Source organism: Nyctereutes procyonoides, unplaced genomic scaffold (assembly GCF_905146905.1).
Source record: "Nyctereutes procyonoides isolate TBG_1078 unplaced genomic scaffold, NYPRO_anot_genome, whole genome shotgun sequence".
Taxonomy (NCBI): domain Eukaryota; kingdom Metazoa; phylum Chordata; class Mammalia; order Carnivora; family Canidae; genus Nyctereutes; species Nyctereutes procyonoides.
Window position 1 is genome coordinate 11,771,559 of NW_026575136.1, and position 19,548 is coordinate 11,791,106.

Here is a 19,548-nt window from a genome sequence, read left to right on the forward strand (position 1 = left end):
AAATAGGAAGAGAGGGATTTGTGAGGTTCAAAATTTGCAAGTAAATATGGTTGAGCCAGCATTGTCAGAAAAAGAGATGTTCTCCAAAGTGAAATTGCGAGACAACTGAAACTTAAGTACCAAAACTTTTTTTTTTATTTCAACCATTATGAGTAGAAATTTTTCTAAACCGTATTATTTTCTGCTGTATCAGAGTGTATTTGTATATCATTTAATCCATCTTTTATGACATAAAGTTTGCTCTAATTGATCAGTGTTGCCCCAGGGGTCCACTCACATTATACAGCGATATTTCATCTAAGATCACATAGTTCCAGGCAGAATGCTTTTTAATTATGTGACAGCTTTTTGAAAGGTTTTTTTTCTTTTGCTGTCAGATTATGGGCTTATCACTTCTCTCTGCAACCAGTCTGCTTACTTTTAGCAAGTTTTCTTCTAATTTTCTGCTTCTAATCTACTAAGTTTAAAAAGTGGTTTTACTAAACTGTACACCTGAAACTAATATTACACTATACGTTAACTAGCTGGAATTTCAATAAAACTTTTTAAAAAAGTGATTATTAAAAAATGGGTAGGGAAATAAGGGACTCCCTTTGAGAAAAATGTATGTATGACCTTAATCACTTTGGAGGGAGCACTATTCATAAGCTTTATAAATAGTGTTTTAACTTCCTAGGTTTGACTCTATTACAGAGAAAGTCATTGCATAAAAATACATGTACTTATAAGTGAAGCATAACTGTCAAAATAAAAATAAAGCATTCATGGTCACATACATTATTTACAAAATATGCAAGTGGGTATATAAAAACTACTAATTCTTAAGTACTTACATGTTCAGAATCCATTACACAAAACCATGTTAACTTACTTGCAAGAACTAACCCATCCAAAATAATCATTTTTAACCATAGAGAATCTTTGCTGGTCTTTAACTCTTTGGGAGGATTTATTGCCTACCAGAAGTAATGTAGGAATGATTTACTGTTTATGATTGGACTCTGATTTTAGACCATTATAAAGACTGAACTGTTGACTTTGGTAACTCCTGAATGGAATGTCTCATGCCTCTTTTTTTCTAGGTACCATCCCCAGTATCAGAACCTGAAGAGGAAAATGATCCTGATGGTCCCTGTGCTTTCAGGAGGCGAGCAGGATGCCAGTATTATGCTGTAAGAACTTCATTTTTTTGTAGTATATATATATGAACTGGAATTAATAGGTAGTTCTTGTCAAGGTAACTTAGTCTTGATTTACAAATGAGAAGTCCATCGGCATTTTTTATTTACTATCCCCTATACATACCAGTGAAAGATGCTGAAAAGTACTGAGTCCTTTCAGAAGATATTTAAAAAATACCAGAATCCTTTTACTTGGAAATTGATAATTTCGAATTCTAAATTTTAGAAATTTAGTTTTACTTTGAGCCTTAACTATAGCTTAGTAGTTAGGAAAATTACTGTCACTGCTAGAGTTAAATAAGCCCAAAATCTCTAATTGAAAATTTTTTTTTAGATTTATTTATTTGAGAGAGAGAGAACACACATGAGCGGAGGGAAGGGGCATAGAGAGAGAATCCTGAAGCAGCCTCCTTGTTGAGCATGGGGCTTGATCTCAGGACCCTGAGATTATCACCTGAGCCAAAATCAAGAATTGGCTGCTTAACTGACTGAGTCACCCAGGTGCCCCAAAATTTTGATAGTTGCTGCTTATTAAAATTTATTTTAGTCAAGTCCATCTTGTGCATATACCAAGTAAGGATCAAACATAAAAGAATCATTTATATTTAAAAAAAAAAAGAATCATTTTTAAACTTTCTTCATGGCAATATCTTATATAATAATTATATTCAAGCTTTTTGACATACTTAGAAATTGCTTTGTGCTATTAAGTCAAGTTTTGGTGCAGCATTATATCAGGAGAGACTCACTCCCAAATGCTCGGGTTTTCATAAAGGTATAACTAACTATAGCGTTACGAGGATAGCTTTCAGATATGACTTGCAGAGACCATTTTTCTTATTGCATTATGGTAAACATCTACACTTCCAACAATTCAGGGTATGTGTGTGTGTGTGTCTGTTTAGTGTAGAAGAGGTAGGAAGTTATTTACGAGTTATGCTAATAAGAAAAAGAAAGTTACTATGAAAAGGCAGAGTAATGTTAAGACCCAGAAAAATAAAGAAGTGTTAGCCTAATCCATAAATGCTTTAAAGTACAATTTTTGGCTAAAAAAAAAACAAAAACAAAAAACAAAACAAAACAAAACAAAAAACTTCCTTCTGATTTATCTCAATAAGAAGCCTATACATTACTAACTATAGTGTCTTTGCTTTTCTACATAAATGTTAAAAGTCATAATATTCTTTAAAGATAGATTTCTTCTAAAATATGTTATACCCTAAAATATTCAGTTTGAGTTATTTTGGTAAGTGAACTTTTGATTCAGTTTTATAAAATTTTATTTAGTTAATGTCATTTAAACTCCAATTTTACAGTTTTACATCTAAATTTCAATTGTTCTTCTAATGCTGTACTTTATTTTTATCATGATTTAACTTTTCTTCGTTTCACATTTACTCCCTGATTTTTAATTTTTTTTTTCTTTCTTTGCAGCCTCGTTTGGACCAAGTTAACCACTCATTTGAAAATTCAGAATTGGCAGATTTGGATAAGTTGAGATATAGGCATTGCCTTACAACGCTCACAGTCCCAAGAAGATGTATAGGATTTGCAAGGAGGCGAATTGGCAGAGGTGGAAGGTAAACTATTTCTTTTGGCCTGGTTTTTGTTTACAAGCTAGCAAGGAGGATGTAGAGAAAATGTTATTAAGTTCTTCCAGATAATATTTGGTTTTATATTGCTTTTCAGGGTTATAATGGACCGGATATCCACAGAACATGACCCAGTCCTAAAACAGATAGACCCTGAAATGCTGAATGGTTTTTCAAGCTCTTCCCAAACTATAGACTTTTCTTCTAATTTCACTCGGACCAATGCTTCCAGTAAACATTGTGAAAATAGACTGTCCCTCTCTGAAATATTAAGCAATATCAGATCATGTCGACTACAGTGTTTCCAGCCAAGGCTACTAAATTTACAGGACAGTGATAGTGAAGAATGTACCTCAAGAAAATCAGGGCAGACTGTGAACAATAAAAGAGTTTCTGCAGCATCTGTAGCTTTATTGAACACCAGCAAGAATGGCATATCAGGTAAGCTGTCACTTTTTAAAAGTATATCCTGCTCTTCTTTTTTTCCTTAATTTTCATTATTCACTACATAAGTGCTCAGGGTAAATTTTAAGGTTTATTTTTATAATCCCACTGAAGAAAGGAATTTTTTTTTATCTTAACCTACTATAGTTTTTTTCCAGCCTAAGAAACTAAATCCTGTTGTTGGGGTTCATATTTTAACCAGTCTCCTACTACCTATAAAACCCTTTTTTTTTTTTAAGAGTTTATTGATTTATTTGAAAGAGAGAGCGCACAAGCAGGGGAGGAGAGGGAAAAGCGGACTCCCTGTTGAGTGAGGAGCCAGATGTGGGTTGATCCCAGGACCCCGGGATCCTGACCTGAGCCAAAGGCAGACACTTAACCAACTGAGCCACCCAGGCACTCCTGACTTCTGTTTTGAATGTGTGTGCCTGGTTTTGTGAATGTGTTGGTGGAAAACATAGGGAGTTCTCTGTGGGCAGAATGGTTATAAGCTGCTGGCAGATCTTCATAGCCATAATGTGCACTTGGTAAAGAAAGTTTCCTTTTTTTGTGTATATGAACTTTGCTCAAATGTAGGTATTGTTCCTCAAGAGTACCATTTAAAGCTCTCTCTCTGAAAAATGATTTTTTTTTTTTAAGAAGCTCCCTATGATTAGTCGTAATTTTGTCTGGTAGTTTACCTCTGATTGAGATTGGAGAGCATTTTAAGAAACACTGTGCTCAAATTAATTTTTTATGACATGTACATTGTAAATGTATAGTATCTAGACAATCTAAAATGTAATTTTGATTTGTTTTCATCTGCGGATAGTCTTTATAACATGTATACAAGTAGGTATAATTTTTAATATCCTTATGATAGATACATCAGTACATGGTATCCAGAGACAAAACTAGATGTGACTTCTCTTACACTGTTGATATCCTTTCTTTCTATAAAACGTATGTATTTCGAAGTTACTTTAACCTGGATGGTGCATTTTACTATGTGAAATTATGTTAAACCTCTTTAAAGTGGTTGCAAATCATTTTAGTTTGAAATTTGGTCTCAGTCATATTCAGTCTTTCTGTTATTGGACTGCTTGTTTTTAAACTTGATCTGGCCACTTATCCATTTAAAGATTATATTAGAAAATTAGATTTGTTTGAATAATTAGAAGTTGATAATGTCATTCCTCCAAATTAATTGGTTAATTTTCTCCCAAATAAACTTAGGTAAAGAAAATGGTATCTCATTATATAAAGTTCATGAGTCTGTGAAGTTTTAATGAGCTTTTGATGCTGAAATGGATAAATTCCTAATATGATTTGTGGTGGCAGTCTTCCTAGAAACCTAAAGGTAGTAGGAAGTTGATGAATATTAGGTCTTTTTTTTTTTTTTAAGGCAACTCCATGACAGTGTTCAAATAAACAGAACTGGAATTCCTGTATCAAAAATTACTCAAAATAATTTTTGCCAAAAGGGGAATTTAAAAATATCTCAATATAGGCACTAATAATTAGATTTGATAGTAGATTTGAGTTTCTTCTCTAACAATGAATGCCATACCAAAAAAGTGATTTTGTGTTTCATCTCACTTTGAACATGGCCAGATATTTGCAGCTTTCTATTGTACATTCCCAATAAACTCCAGAAGGATTTAACTAAACTCTTTTCCAGAAAATATGCATAGATTTTGTATGTTACTGTATCATCTTTATTCTGTTTGTATTGATCCAGAATATGGCTTACTATAGTTTCAATAATCCCATAATATTAGCTCTAGAATTTTATGACACTATCATGATATATTAGCATAAAATAAGCATTTAAAGTATCTTAGGCATGGATGCACTTTTCAAATAAATAACAAATATATTAATTTCTGCCTTTCTCCTATCATTAAAATAATAGTCTTTTTGGTCTGTATATTTCCTGTCTTAATTTTTTAGTATTCTCAACATAGTACCATTTCCTTCTTTCCTTGACAGATTTCAAGACTTAAGCAACAACTTAGCTACATTAGAATCAGTGTCTTAAATAGAAATTTTCAAATATATATTCTTTTTTTTTTAGAAGATTATTTTAATTTTTTTTAATTTTTTTATTTTATTTATGATAGTTACAGAGAGAGAGAGAGGCAGAGACACAGGCAGAGGGAGAAGCAGGCTCCATGCACCGGAAGCCCGATGTGGGACTCGATCCCGGGTCTCCAGGATCGCGCCCTGGGCCAAAGGCAGGCGCCAAACCGCTGTACCACCCAGGGATCCCCCCAAATATATATTCTATTGCCTAGAGTAAAGGGTTATATTTGAAGTTTTCCTTCTCAGCTGTGACCCTTTAATCATTGAGGCCACAAGGTGTTTTTTTTTTTTTTTCCTAATATATTTGTTTCAAAATACTAGGCACAGGTATATAAATGCATAATGGAACAAGTCTTTTAACAGCATTTTTGTAAACATTTGAAGTACCCATTTGTACCAGTTCTATTCGTTACATAGTCCTCTCAGTTCTGGTTAGAAAATTTAGTTGGATTCCATTACAGTACAGTAAATACTGATAGCAATTCCTTCATCGAATTAAAGAGAAGAATGTAAGAGTTTTTAGAAAGTTGTAGTTTTATATTTGGTGGACACAGACAAAAGAATCTTTATTTTTTATTTCTTTCAGTCTTTATGCCTTTATATTAATACTGTTGCCTTATTCTTAGTGGACTTGGTCATGAGAGCATGTTTGTCTTTAAGAGTGACGAGACTGACACAGGACCCTATTTTTACCTTACAGGGTGTGTCACTGAGCTAGACAAATTATAAGTACTAAATTTTCTGTTTCACAGCTGGAATATCACAACAAATAGTTTAATCAGAAATAGAACTGTGATACTCTTGACAATAATGTTTAATCACAACTTTTTTAGTTTTTGAACTTGAGTGCTAGTGGCAAAGAATTTTTTTATGTTGTTAATAACCCAGTTAATATTTTTCAAGTCATAATCCCTGTGTCCTAAATAGATTCTAATTGTTCTTTTTGATGTCATACTAAAGTACTTAAAACAAATTAGAATGTATGTCCTAGGTAGTAGAAGAACTAAAACCAAAGACTTCATTTTAAAGCAAAGACACATGTCTTATTAAGTATTATGTAAAATGAAGATCTGTTTTCTTAACTGAAAAACTCTTTTCAAAGAATAGAACCAGGACAGAGAAAGAAAAGATAGATTGTGCTGAAAAATAGCAAGTGTGAATAACCAAGGAAAACTAATTTCACACATAATTACTTAGAATTATTATATGCAAAGCACTATGTTAAGTGTTTAATATTGCAGTTTTACAAGAATAATCCTTTAAGGAGCTTCCAGCACATGGCAAGCAAGTATTACATTTTTTACATAAATAAAGTTTTTAGTCATTTGAAACTGCAGTATTATTTATTCTTTTGAGATACTGTTCTTAAATCCAAAATTTAAGAAAATGTATATCTAAAACTAGCTTTGCTTGGGACACCTGGCAGGCTTAGTTGGTAGAGCATGTGACTCTTGGTCTCCAGATCGTGAATTCAAGCCTTGTGTTGGGTGTAAATTACTTTAAAGATGGATGGGTGGGTGGGTGGATGGATGGATGGATGGATGGATGGATGGATGGATGGATGGATGGGTGGATGGATGGATGGATGTAGCTTTGCTTGTTCAGACTTGAAGAGCTGGATTAATTTACTTTTATTTAACCTTGGTTTTGACTGTGGTTGCAGTTAACATTTTTTCCCCTCATTTGTCTTTGAATATTGAATAGATAGATACCAGCAGCCTTTTTCACCAGCTGCAAATATTTTAACATACCAATTTGTAAGAATATCAACATTTTGGACAATTTTCCAGAGAAATTCCTGATTTTTTAATTTTTTCAGGTTTTTTCCTGTTCTTTCCTAAATTGCCATAAAATATTGGCAAATATGAAAGTTTTTGAATAGGTAAAATTATATTTTCACAACTAGCTAAGATACAAGGATTTATTTTTGAGTTATGATTGCTTCCAGAAGTATGAGATAATAAATTCAGATTTCAGGAGTTAAAATTTTTTAGTTTGCTGAAGGACTAATACTGAAATTCCAGTTACAACTCTTTAGGTTGAGTATCACAAATTTAAATGGGTCTTTTATTTTATTTTTTTTCCGTCTTTCATACCATTTTATTTTCTCCCTTCAACCGTAATAATATGATATCCAAATTTTGTCCTAATTGGAGGGTCGGTAAACACAGGCTTATCCGGCCCACTTACAGGTAAGGCAAATGCTGCTTCTTGAAATGGTCCCACCATGGAACCTCTGGTCATCCAACCCAAGTCGCCCCCTTGCCTGGCTTTATCTTCACTATACTGTGTGTCTACTTCATTGAATCTCATTCCAGACTTTAACTTTTCCATGGCTTCCATGATTTTCCCATGTTTTTCACACAGAATGTGTCTAACCTTTATTGTATTACCACCACCTTTGGGACCCTGGGCCTTCTTGTCAGAACTGTCACTCCCAGAGGCGGCTCCCCCTTTCCCCCCTTTCCTGGAACCGCTCTTTCCCTTGCGCGGCATCTTCAAAAACTGCGACCAAACCCTCAATGGCTTCCTTCGCCGCTAAATGGGTCTTTTAAAGATTTTGTTTTCTTTTTAAGTAGCCTCTCAGCCCAACATGGGGCTCAAACCTATAACCTCAAGATCAAGAGTCACACACTCTACCAACTGAGCCAGCCAGGCACCCCTTAAATGAGTCTTCATTTTCATACATTTGTTCCTCATTCTTCATCTCCTCACCCTTCACTCCTGACCTCACCTCCCATCTTCACCCCTTTGTGCCCCCATAGTTTTGTAGCCTATTCATTAGTTTGCCTTTAACTGTGAGAGTTACCTCATAGGGTGTGTATAGTCCTGGACGAATAATGTCAACTTTGAAGGATTGAAAGATTTGTCCTCATAGTAGCTCCAAAGGTTCATATGAACTTTCACCTGACTCCTCACTAAAACCTACAAGGTTTAAAATAAGTTGTCTGTCTTCCCTACTCCCAACAGCCCCAGATCTATCTTTTAAAACAAACCAAAAATGTGTATAGTCAGTATTGCTTCAATAAAGCATATATTAAGACTTTTATAACAAAGACCTACCCTGTAGATGAAGAAATGCTGGATAATAATATATGCATTTTGACTCTTAGATAATCTTTACCACCGTATTAGTTGTTCTTCAGTAAACTTTGAAAACTTGGTCTAGACTAGTGTTTAAAAAAATTCATAGCTTCCCAAGAATACATTGTATTAGCCCACTTAGAGAAACACTGCATTAAAAGATAATTTTTAAAAGGCACACACAAGCACAAAATCATATGTTCATACCCTATTGTGAGATGGTCATCAAGAAGATCCAGAATGTGTTTCTATTAGATTTTTTTTAAGTTCTATCAACAAAAGTTAGCAAATACTTGTAAAAGATTTCCCACATACTCATGAATACTACCTCTGTGGGCCTAAGTTTAAGAAGCAGTGATCTAGGGCTTTTAGAATCATTAAACCAGTATAAAATATAGTGGTGACACCTTGAGTTTATTTTTGATGGACCACTGTCAGAATATGGTAGGGAAAGCTGATAAGGGGTGAGCCTAGCAGATTACCACACAGGAACCACATACCTGAAAGGTGAAAGGTGAAAGATGAAATGAGGAATACCTAGGACTTTTGAAAACAGAATCAACATTTCAAGGATGGTGACAGGTATTCTAACAAAAAATACATGGATTCATTTGGCGAATAAGGCAACTGATATCTAAGATGGATGCTGAGGGATGCCTGGGTGGCTCAGTGGTTGAGCATCTGCCTTTGGCCCAGGGCTTGATCCTGGAGACCCAGGATCAAGTCCCACATCGGGCTCCCCACGTGGAGCCTGCTTCTCCCTCTGCCTGGGTCTCTGCCTCTCTCTCTCTCTCTCTCTCTCTCTCTTTCTCTCTTTCTCTCTTTCTCTCTTCTCTCTCTCTCTCTCTCTCTCTCTCTTCTCTCTTTCTCTCTTTCTCTCTTTCTCTCTCTCTCTCTCTCTCTGTCTCTCATAAATAAATAAATAAAATCTTTAAAAAAAAAAAAGATGGATACTGAGCCAGATCAAAAAAATAGAGAGGTTAGAGGCTTTAGTGAAAAAACAACTGTTGGTTATATACACAAGATACCTAGAAATGCAAGTACATCACTAGTGTATAGAATGATATATTTGCACATATAAAGAGGAAAATTCTATAATATGTATACCTATCTATTAGTATGTATTAACCACAGAGATTTGGAAAACTTCTTACTCAGGTAAAAGGACCCTTACCATCTATCTAGATTAGTGAAATATTGGTACCTTTACAAAACAATCAGATTTGTGGTTACTTTTATTTTTTATTTTTTATTTTTTTAATTTTTATTTATTTATGATAGTCAGAGAGAGGGGCAGAGACATAGGCAGAGGGAGAAGCAGGCTCCATGCACTGGGAGCCTGACGTGGGATTCGATCCCAGGTCTCCAGGATCGCGCCCTGGGCCAAAGGCAGGCGCTAAACCGCTGCACCACCCAGGGATCCCTGTGGTTACTTTTAAAGTGACAGCACTTGGAGGGGCATGGTAGGATAGACTTACGACCAGCATAAATTTTAGTTTTAAGCTAGCAACCTTTGAGCAACTAGTAGAAAGAGCTTGTCTTGGCAAGAGAAGCAGATAAACAGATTTGTACATTCCCAACTCCCCTTTTTGCCACTACGGAACCTCCTATTCTCTATCTCATTTCGAAACAGATTTCCTCACAGTATAACTGCAACCTTTTCCTGCAGTGTTTTAATGTTTACCCCTTTGATGACTGCAAGTCAGTGTGCAAAATAAATTTCTTGTGAAACTATTTGAGTGATTATGAAAGGAAGAATAATCAGTAGAGAAGGTGCTTTCAGTCAAATTACCTACCAAGTTACCTACTTCCATCTACCATTAAGTCAGCCCTAAGAATGATAATTCAGTACTGTGTCTGTGCCATTAAGATCACACATTTCTTAGCACTTTCCATTCACCCTAACAAAATGAAACAGGTCAGTTAGAAAGGATATTTTATGTGTTCAAATTCTGTGTCATAATTACTAATTGCTCTTTTTGTCTAAAGAATTGAAATAATACTGAACAGTGCTCTAGAAAATACTGAATGAGGAACATCAGCTTGTTTTTCAAGCACAAAACATTATAGCAAAGAAAACTAGGTGTCAAGAAAGAATATAACATGCTAAGCTTGAGATAAGGGGAAGAGGAAAAAAATGTCATTTTTCGAAGCATATTATAGGATTAAGCTGAGTTTATATTACCAGTGATTCTGAACTGGTAATGGGATCAGGGATGAAATTTTTGGTATCAAAGTCAGCCTAGGTTAAAAAACTTAGGAAACCCCATTAATTTGAATAATTTGAATTGAGTCTTGGTTGAAATTTTAATGAGTTTTCTATGGGGAAAGGATGGGGTTTCTGAACAAATTATGGTCTCAACAAGACAAGGCAGTAAGTAGACATACCACCCCCCCTCCCCAAGACAGGCAATTTTATCAGTATTCCTTTTTAATATATATATGTAAATGGTCATCGCTCATAAAAAGCAATTAGAACACCTGTAGTAGGCAATACTTTGTCATGGACTACCAACCATTTTTTTAAATTAAAAAATGCTTTTTGTTCTTTCTACTAATTTATTTATTTATTTTCTTTCTACTAATTTAGATACATACTTACTCTGAATTCGATTTCATGATTTTCTGAATTAAAATATTTTAGAGATGATTCTCACTGTTCTCATTTCTCTCTCAATTTTGAAATAGCCATTAAAATTATAATTAATTTAGTTTATTCCTCAATCACCATAACCTGCCACCTTTTCACAACAAAAACTTAGCTCTAGACAAACATAATCTTGGATTTGAGGGAGTAGACCATGCTAACACCAGATTCCAAGTCCATTTCATCTGAATTGGCACACCTAAGACTTAAACAGATTTATTTGGGTTTAACTTAAGAGTTTTCCTTCCTGCTTTTTATCTAATAAACTATTTTTCATCTCTTTCCCAAGGTTTTCAAACAGCTGGAAATTCATGAATACTTCACATTTTCATTTGATTTTGAAGATTGTAAATTTAGAATTAAAAATATATTTTTCATTTAAAAATAGAACACTTGCAATGAATTTAATATGTGCAAACAAAGAAAAACATTTGATTTTGTTGGTAATTCAGTAAGATAACTAATGTGTACTTCAAAAATACAGGTAATATTAAAATTTTAGAGTGAGCGTTCTCATAACACCAGGTCTTTTAATCTTCTAAAAATTAAAATTGCTATCTAGGAACTGTTTTTTTTTCCCCCATAGTCCAATACAAATTTCAATGTTGCAGAACAGAAATGAAGGCATATCAAATGCTTTGTCCATCTCTGGGGCCTAACTGCCTTTTCATAGAAAATAGACTGTATTCAAAACGTATTATATATCTAATTTACTATCATATTTTTTTAACTTCTCATTTGTAATTGTACTAAATGGAAAACTTGGGGGTGGGGGTAGTTAAGTAACCTAGGTTTAGGGTGTAGTCTATAGTCTTCTAGCTAAACCCCTTTAGGTTCTGTTGATTTGATTGCTCAATTACACTTAAAGGTTGACTCATATTAGTTGGTATTTCTTTTACGTATCTTTCCAACTACACCATAGGATTTTATAGCAGGGGCCCTCTTAGTTTATTTTGCCCTGTATTCACTTAACTCTTAAATGTAGCACTCTGCATCATGGTAGATAGTAAATATTTGGTGATTGAAAGAAATAGTTGGGGAGAGCAAAGAAAGCAATGAAGAAAAGTAGAGCAAAATTATTCTAGTAATAGATGTATTCTGATGTGACTTAATATTTCTTGGTTTTGATAATGTATGGAAATAGCTTTTGTCCTCAAGCTCAGTTTATCAATAATGTACTTGAAAACTAGTGAATGAAAGTAAAGAAAAATGTTTTCTGTTATAACTTTTTCTTAGCTAACTTGTAAACAGAAGTTTTAGATGTCTTTTACTTGAAATCTACTAACTTTTAACACAGTTGATCACAGCATAATTGCTTACATTGGAGAGGATACATTCTACCTTTAATTTTCTGAACGATTCTCTGGTTTCTAGCCCATATTTGTATAGATAAGACTTATTTTAGCATCAATCTATTGGCTTGAAACTATAGTTAATGGTTAAACTAGATGAACATCTTTGTTCTCTACTCTGATTTGTAATCAGAGAAAATGTCCTGAATGGACACCAGCAGTAAGAATCATTTAGTCTTCTGGATGGTCCTGCTTTGTTACTAAAGCTATCACTTAGTCATTATTATTATTTCAGTTAATAAATCAAAATTTTTTTATTTTATTGTTACCACAATATAGTGAATTAAAAGTGATCTCAAAGACATTAAATCTGAATAAATGATTAGAATCCTTTTGTTAGAACTACGTTATACAGTAAACACTACATATAGAAACTTTTTTAGCATGTGACATTAGAAGATTATGGATATTACCATAAAACCACTTTTGCTTTTTGTTGGGTTCTTTGCTGATGTCGATTTGCGATTGCTTTTCATCTTAATTAGGCAATTGTGTCATACTGTATCATACTTTGTGTTGTTATAAGTACTTTAAAACACATACTTATTTCTGAAATGAATGTCCTTTACCAGTAACAGGGGGTATCACAGAAGAGCAGTTTCAGACACATCAACAGCAGTTAGTTCAAATGCAGAGGCAGCAGCTTGCTCAGCTTCAGCAGAAACAGCAATCTCAGCATTCCTCGCAACAGACACATCCAAAAGCACAGGTAAACTTGTCTTTTAGTTGTGGTTATGTTTCTTTTTTTTTTTCTCCCTTTCATAAGTACATTGTTTTCATTCAATTTTAGTCAAGTCATGGAGGATAACATTCAAAAACTAGTTTATATTTAATGAAGGGAGTACTAGAGTCAAATATGGTATTTGTGATGTAGGAAGGAGACTACATTGTTTTAAATGGTTATTAGAAATTTGTGGAAGAAATTACATACTCTTAGGACTATCATCCCCACTCATACAGTCCTCAAAACTTTTTTTTCCCCAAGAATATAACTTTCCTAACCCCTTCCTAAACTATGTGTTTAAGTGCCATTTGGATATGCCCCATGGGCCAAGAGGTAATTCTCTTGAATTGTACAGTGAATCTGAACAACATAGCCCTTTTCTTCTTTGATAGCCCTTTTCTTCTTTGAATCACATTCCCCTGAAGAAAACAATGGCCACCAGGTGAAGTTTTCCACTGGCATGATTAAATGAATACACAAAGAATAAAAATATAAAAGTGTAATTGCCAGAAGAAGGTAGCACTGCAAACACCTTGATATGAGCACTGTAAGACTTATTTTGAACTCGTGGCCACCCGAACTGTATGAGAATAAGTTTCTGTTGTTTAAGCCACTAAAAATTAAACTGTAATTGGAAAGTAGGTTTCAAATTTGAGCCATCTGAAAGAAAGACATCTAGTGTTTAGGTCTTAGGTTTGTTGCCTCATAATTCCAAAAGTAATGCTGAAGGAATAACTGAGACGCGTTCAGTCTTCTTTGTATTCTATGAGCTCTCAGGCCAGTATCTGCTGATGGTGGTAGTTTTAGTTCTTTCTCAGGGGATCACTAAATACCCTGACCTTGGAAATCCTGAATCCCAAAACATGAAAATCTGACACCAGGACCTCTCAGCACTCTTCTAGCGTCCAGGTAGATTTGGGAATGACCCACATTCTAGAGCTATTGGCTATTAGGAATAGCTGATCAGCTTCCTACGGAATCAAGAGGAATGGCCATTAAACTTGCCTTTGTTTGCTTTTTCTGAATCTCTTGAGTAGCCAACTGCAAGGTAGGCCAGACATATTTTTTAATTGTGACAAAAGTGATGGTGAGTTAGTCCTTTTGATTTCATTTGTCCATGGTATCTAGATTGTCAAGTATTCTTAAAGGCATTCATTAACACATACTAGGAAAATTAGTAGAGTATTATACATTTGAGGTTTTTAATTCCCTAGATCTTTCTCTGAAATAGTTGTTTCCCACTTTTAGTCCTTTCCTTGCTTCATATGCCAGAAATAGTCTGTGGAGTCCTAGATCTCTTAAACACCTGTAACTCTTCAAGACGAAAAAGGCAACTGCCTTTTGGTTTGCCCATTTCTTAATATTCATGTTCATGAAATCACATCAGAAAAATCAAGAGTTTAATTTCATTCATTTTCTAGGGCTCAAGCACCTCTGACTGTATGTCTAAAACACTTGACTCAGCCAGCGCCCACTTTGCTGCATCCGCAGTGGTCAGTGCACCTGTTCCAAGTCGCGGTGAGGTAGCCAAGGAACAGAACACTGGCCACAACAACATAAACGGTGTTGTCCAACCTTCAGGTAAGCTTGTGGTTTCGTGTGGTGCTTAATAGCTCAAAGCTGTAACTCACCGATTTGAGATAGGACTTTTGTTATTTAAATGCAAGGGGAAAACACTGTACAAGAAGTCAGGATTCTTCAGAATTCTGTGGGGAAGTGTGGTGGAATGGCTGAATGTTTTTCTAGAATTCACGTAAAACCTACTCCCGGTTTCCTCGTGCACCCTCTAGATAACCTTCCTCTGTAGCTCTTCCACCTTGCCTAGCTTTATCCACGTACTACTGTGAGTTGCGTCACATCTTAGGAAACTTGTTGATCTAATCACCAACCAAAAAAGTATGATCCAGGCTCCTCTCTCAATAAGTTTAAAATCAGGGGATCCCTGGGTGGCGCAGTGGTTTAGGGCCGGTCTTTGGCCCAGGGTGCGATCCTGGAGACCCGGGATCGAATCCCACGTCAGGCTCCCGGTGCATGGAGCCTGCTTCTCCCTCTGCCTGTGTCTCTGCCTCTCTCTCTCTCTCTCTCTGTGACTGTCATAAATAAATAAATTAATTAATTAAAAAAAATAAGTTTAAAATCAGATTTATTGTCCCACTAGCACATATTCATTGGGCTGCCTTCCTGATGCCTCTTGAAATCCAGTATTCCTCTGCAACCTTACCTGCTTCTTTCTACCCTGAGTCCTCAAAGACCTGCTGTTCCTATCAGCTTTCAACTACTGCTTACACCTTTGGCTTTTCCACTTGCTTTTAGTGAAGCCCATGATCCTGATTGCCCCGCTTACTGATTTCTTCTTGCCTGTGTGAATTCTGGTAAAATCCAACCATCACTTCCACGTGCTTTCAACCTCCTGTGTCCTATTTCCTACTTTCCAAATCGGGATGCAACAGAATACTTTGTGAAGCCTTTTTATTTTTATGCAGGCCACTAGAAAGATCTGTCCTTGGGTTGTACTGGGTTAGGGATGTGATCAGGAGCTCTCTTTGGAGAGGCCATTGTGTGGAAATTAACTTGGGATTTAGTTAGAATAGTAGTGTTTACACTTATTTTTATTAAACTCTTGATTTTTTGAGAGTTTAATTAATGTCTCATGATGTGAATTGAATGATTTTCTCTTTCAGGAACCTCTAAAACGTTATACTCCACCAATATGGCTTTATCATCCAGCCCAGGGATTTCCGCTGTACAGCTTGTAAGGACAGTTGGCCACACCACTACAAACCACTTAATCCCAGCATTGTGCACAAGCAGTCCTCAAACACTTCCCATGAACAATTCCTGCCTGACAAATGCAGTGCACCTCAATAACGTCAGTGTTGTTTCTCCAGTCAATGTGCATATCAATACACGGACTTCAGCACCATCGCCAACAGCCTTAAAACTTGCCACAGTTGCTGCCAGTATGGACAGAGTGCCAAAGGTTACTCCCAGCAGTGCCATCAGCAGCATAGCAAGGTGGGTGCATGTGTGTGTTTCCAGTAGCATTCCACCCCTCCCTGCTGGCTATCTTGTGGGAGGAAAAAGGCGTTTTTTTTGTTTTGTTTTGTTTTTTTACTGCCCAAGCAATAAGATATCTGTTGATTTTCTTGCTTTTTAACAGATACTGAGATCTGCTTAGTGTGGAGCTGTGTGACTAAGATTATTTTGTTTGAAGTCACTAGTGGGCTGTTTATATGCCAGCCAGAAGTACTAAAAAAAAACAAGGGGGAAACATCAAATTGGGAACCATCAAACCTCCAAAATTACATCAAAGAATATTTTAGAACCTTCAGTCCTATGTTACTTTTTTGTAGCATAGATAGTTGGGAAGGCTAGAGGAGTTGTTATTAATTCCCTTGTCAGAGCCTTAATTTTCTTTATTTTTTAAAGATCTTATTTATTCATATGAGAGAGAGAGAGGCAGAGACATAGAGGGAGAAGCAGGCTCCATGCGGGGAGCCTGATGAGGGACTCGATCCCGGATCCCAGGATCACGCCCTGAGCCAGAAGCAGACACTCAACCACTGAGCCACCCAGGCGTCCCAGAGCCTCAATTTTCAAATCAAAATTTGCATTCTCTTCAACATTGTACACAAAGGGAAAGTAAATGATTCTATGTATATATTAAAATTAAGAATATTCTGGGTTTAGCTAAATCTGTGGTATTTCAGGATATGTTTTTATATTTCTGTGATACTAATTCATGAGAACAGTGAATCAGAAAACAATTGAAGTGCATGAACTAATAACTACATAACCTTAAGCCTATAAAGTTAAACTGCAGTGGAAGTAATACTGTACTTTTAATGATTATTCTTTTTGAGTATTACATATTTCATCTATTGTAAAAAACTTGGATGGGTTCTGTGTTACATATTTCATGAGTAGTTTGTCTTCGGCTTCTACTGAAATACTATGTTAAATTACTGTCTTTCCTAAGTAAATAGTTATAATCAAGGAATTAGGAATTTTTAGGATTTCTTAGCTGAAGAAAATTTGTCCTCGTTCCTGTATAGAAATTATAAAAATGGGAAATGTTCTTGTGAAGTACGTATTTAGCTGTAGTTACATAAAAACATGTCTGTAAATACTGATAATATTCTAGAGAGTATTAATGTTGATTTTACTCCTTGCCTCATTTTAGAGAGAACCATGAACCAGAAAGATTGGGCTTAAATGGAATAGCAGAGACAACAGTAGCTATGGAAGTGACATAACCTAAAACATGTGGCTTTTGACCTGTGCTGATGGTGTACAGTCATTCATATTCCAGCTGAATGCAAAAGGCGACACTCTGTGGATCACAGAGCGTAACAATGGACCTAAATGGACTACAGTATATCGGATATTAAATCGATATATGATGTATATTTTGTAAAATTGGGAAAATCACTACCTTGTAAAATAGTTTATTTGTATCATCAATATTATTTCTGTTACTTGAATAGTAGATATTCATCATCATGCTTTTGCACTTGAATTTGCAACTGAATGGATTTTAAAAAATAATTCTTTAATGGGATCATGAGCATGAAATGGGATCCTGCATCACTTGTTTTAACTATTTATTTTGCCATGTTTACATTTTGTATCTTGTAAAAATAAATCCAACTTTGTGTCTAAAAAGTTAAAGATTCATAGCTAGGAAATGAAATTCTTGTAATTTTTTTCTAAAGGAACTGTAAAGTTTTCACTTGGTTCATTTTGTTTCACAATTTGACTAGATGGACTTTTTGGTAAATACTAGTGGCATTTCACTGTCAAATATGAAGTTCAAGGCAAAATAGTATTTTCTATTACTGTGCAGGGGAAAGGGATGGATCGATACATGCAAATTTAATCTAGTAACTCACTTTTCCATATATTTTGAATGTATATTTCTATTTATAATACCAGTTTATAAAAAATAATTACACAGGAAAAACGGACTAGGAAAAATTATGCATCTAGCACATTTAAACTGTGCAGATAAGAAAATTTTTCAAGGATTACATTTTATCTGAAGACTGCATATTTTAACTGGCTTTAAAACTGTAACACACCACATAAAGGATATTTTACCAGGTATGTATTGCATCATATCATTGCAATAATTATTGGAAGTCTAGATATCGAGCCATCCCAGGTGTTGGGAGGGGGGAGGGTTGTGGCAAGATTGTCTTTTCAATTTTGGAGAGTTTTCCTGTGGCTACAAGGCAAGTAACGGGTTGGAAAAAGTCTGACTGTAAGCGTTGGACACCTTCATAGTGTAGTGTTTTAGTGACTTTTTTTATACGGTTCTTGTAAATTAGATACGTGTAGTGGTGTTTCAGAATGTTTGTTTATGCACTAGTTCAGACAACTTTCCCTGTTACTTGTTCTTGATAAGTGAAAACTGCAGGGAAATAAAAATACATATCAAAACATGGACATGCTGCATATGTGTTTATTTCACAATGTGCACACAGTGTAAGTGAAAATGTAAGGGAGATGATAGCACTTAACAGCACTTTTCATTTTCACAGTGCTTTCCAAGCATTAATGAAAAGAATTATAAGAAGCTCATCTGTGGGCACTATTGGGTTTCAGATAATCCAATATAAACTACCTTTGATATGAAAAGTTCTTAAAATATTTTACGGAATGTAAGTAATTTGCAGTATAACATTCATTGAAATCTCATAAATGAGCCTCATTTTATAAATAAAAGTTTAGAGTAGAATTATATTGCAAGGGGTTTTGTCAAGTAAGTCCTGGGAAATGTAAATATTTTTAATGAATATGATTAAAACCATTTCAAACTTACATAATTTTATACTTTACATTTTTTATATCTGCAGTCCTGAAAGTTGTAAATTGATATGTCAGTTGAATTAATGGGCCAAGATTTCTGCTGAGAGTGGTTTTTATTCAGGTCCTAAATGTGTAAAGCAATTTATGGTCAAAACCACAGAAAAAAATAAATTTAATTTCTTCATTGGTTGTGACCTGATAGGATCCATGCTCGTTTCTGCCATACTACCTCTGGAGTTACTCATTGCTGATGATATAAAGGAAATAATTTTGATTTGATTTGTATTATGACTGTGTTCATTCTGCTTATAGTTGGATGTATCTCCTTGCTATTAAGAACTTAACAACTTTAGTGCCAATTTTGGAGAAAGCTTTTTTTTCCATTTTACTAGTAAAGCATGAAGTGAATTTGCCTTATGTGATATACATGTTATAAATAACGGAAGTAAAACAGAACAACTATCCATTTGTACAGTTTCTGGAGATGTGGCAAATCCAGAACTTATCAAAGACTGGTGACCAATTTATTTGTTCCTTTTGAAGTAAAATAGAAAAATAAGCCTTCCTTATTTTGGTGGTTGTAACTGTTTCACAGATGGCATTTCAGTTATTTGCACACACATTTTTCCAGTGCTTTTCGAAAACTTTT

General features: G+C 34.9%; 2 protein-coding genes across 3 annotated transcripts in view; one reads left to right on the plus strand and one right to left on the minus strand.

The window, feature by feature from the left end:
- The window catches only part of LOC129495530 (enhancer of polycomb homolog 2), a 118,824-nt gene extending 100,290 nt beyond the window's left edge, over nt 1–18,534 (plus strand). For both annotated transcript variants that reach the window (XM_055303114.1, XM_055303115.1), the window contains exons 8-14: nt 1,083–1,172; nt 2,616–2,761; nt 2,871–3,214; nt 12,937–13,073; nt 14,510–14,669; nt 15,770–16,103; nt 17,272–18,534. In XM_055303114.1, the coding sequence (XP_055159089.1) occupies nt 1,083–1,172; nt 2,616–2,761; nt 2,871–3,214; nt 12,937–13,073; nt 14,510–14,669; nt 15,770–16,103; nt 17,272–17,344 (1,284 nt within the window). In that variant the 3' untranslated portion in view covers nt 17,345–18,534. The remainder of the gene's footprint in view (nt 1–1,082; nt 1,173–2,615; nt 2,762–2,870; nt 3,215–12,936; nt 13,074–14,509; nt 14,670–15,769; nt 16,104–17,271) is intronic.
- On the minus strand, nt 7,256–9,127 carry LOC129495531 (peptidyl-prolyl cis-trans isomerase NIMA-interacting 4-like). The gene has a single exon (XM_055303116.1). It carries the CDS (start codon nt 7,775–7,777, stop codon nt 7,382–7,384), a length of 396 nt encoding a protein of 131 aa, XP_055159091.1. The 5' UTR covers nt 7,778–9,127; the 3' UTR covers nt 7,256–7,381.
- Nucleotides 18,535–19,548: the final 1,014 nt, after the last annotated feature.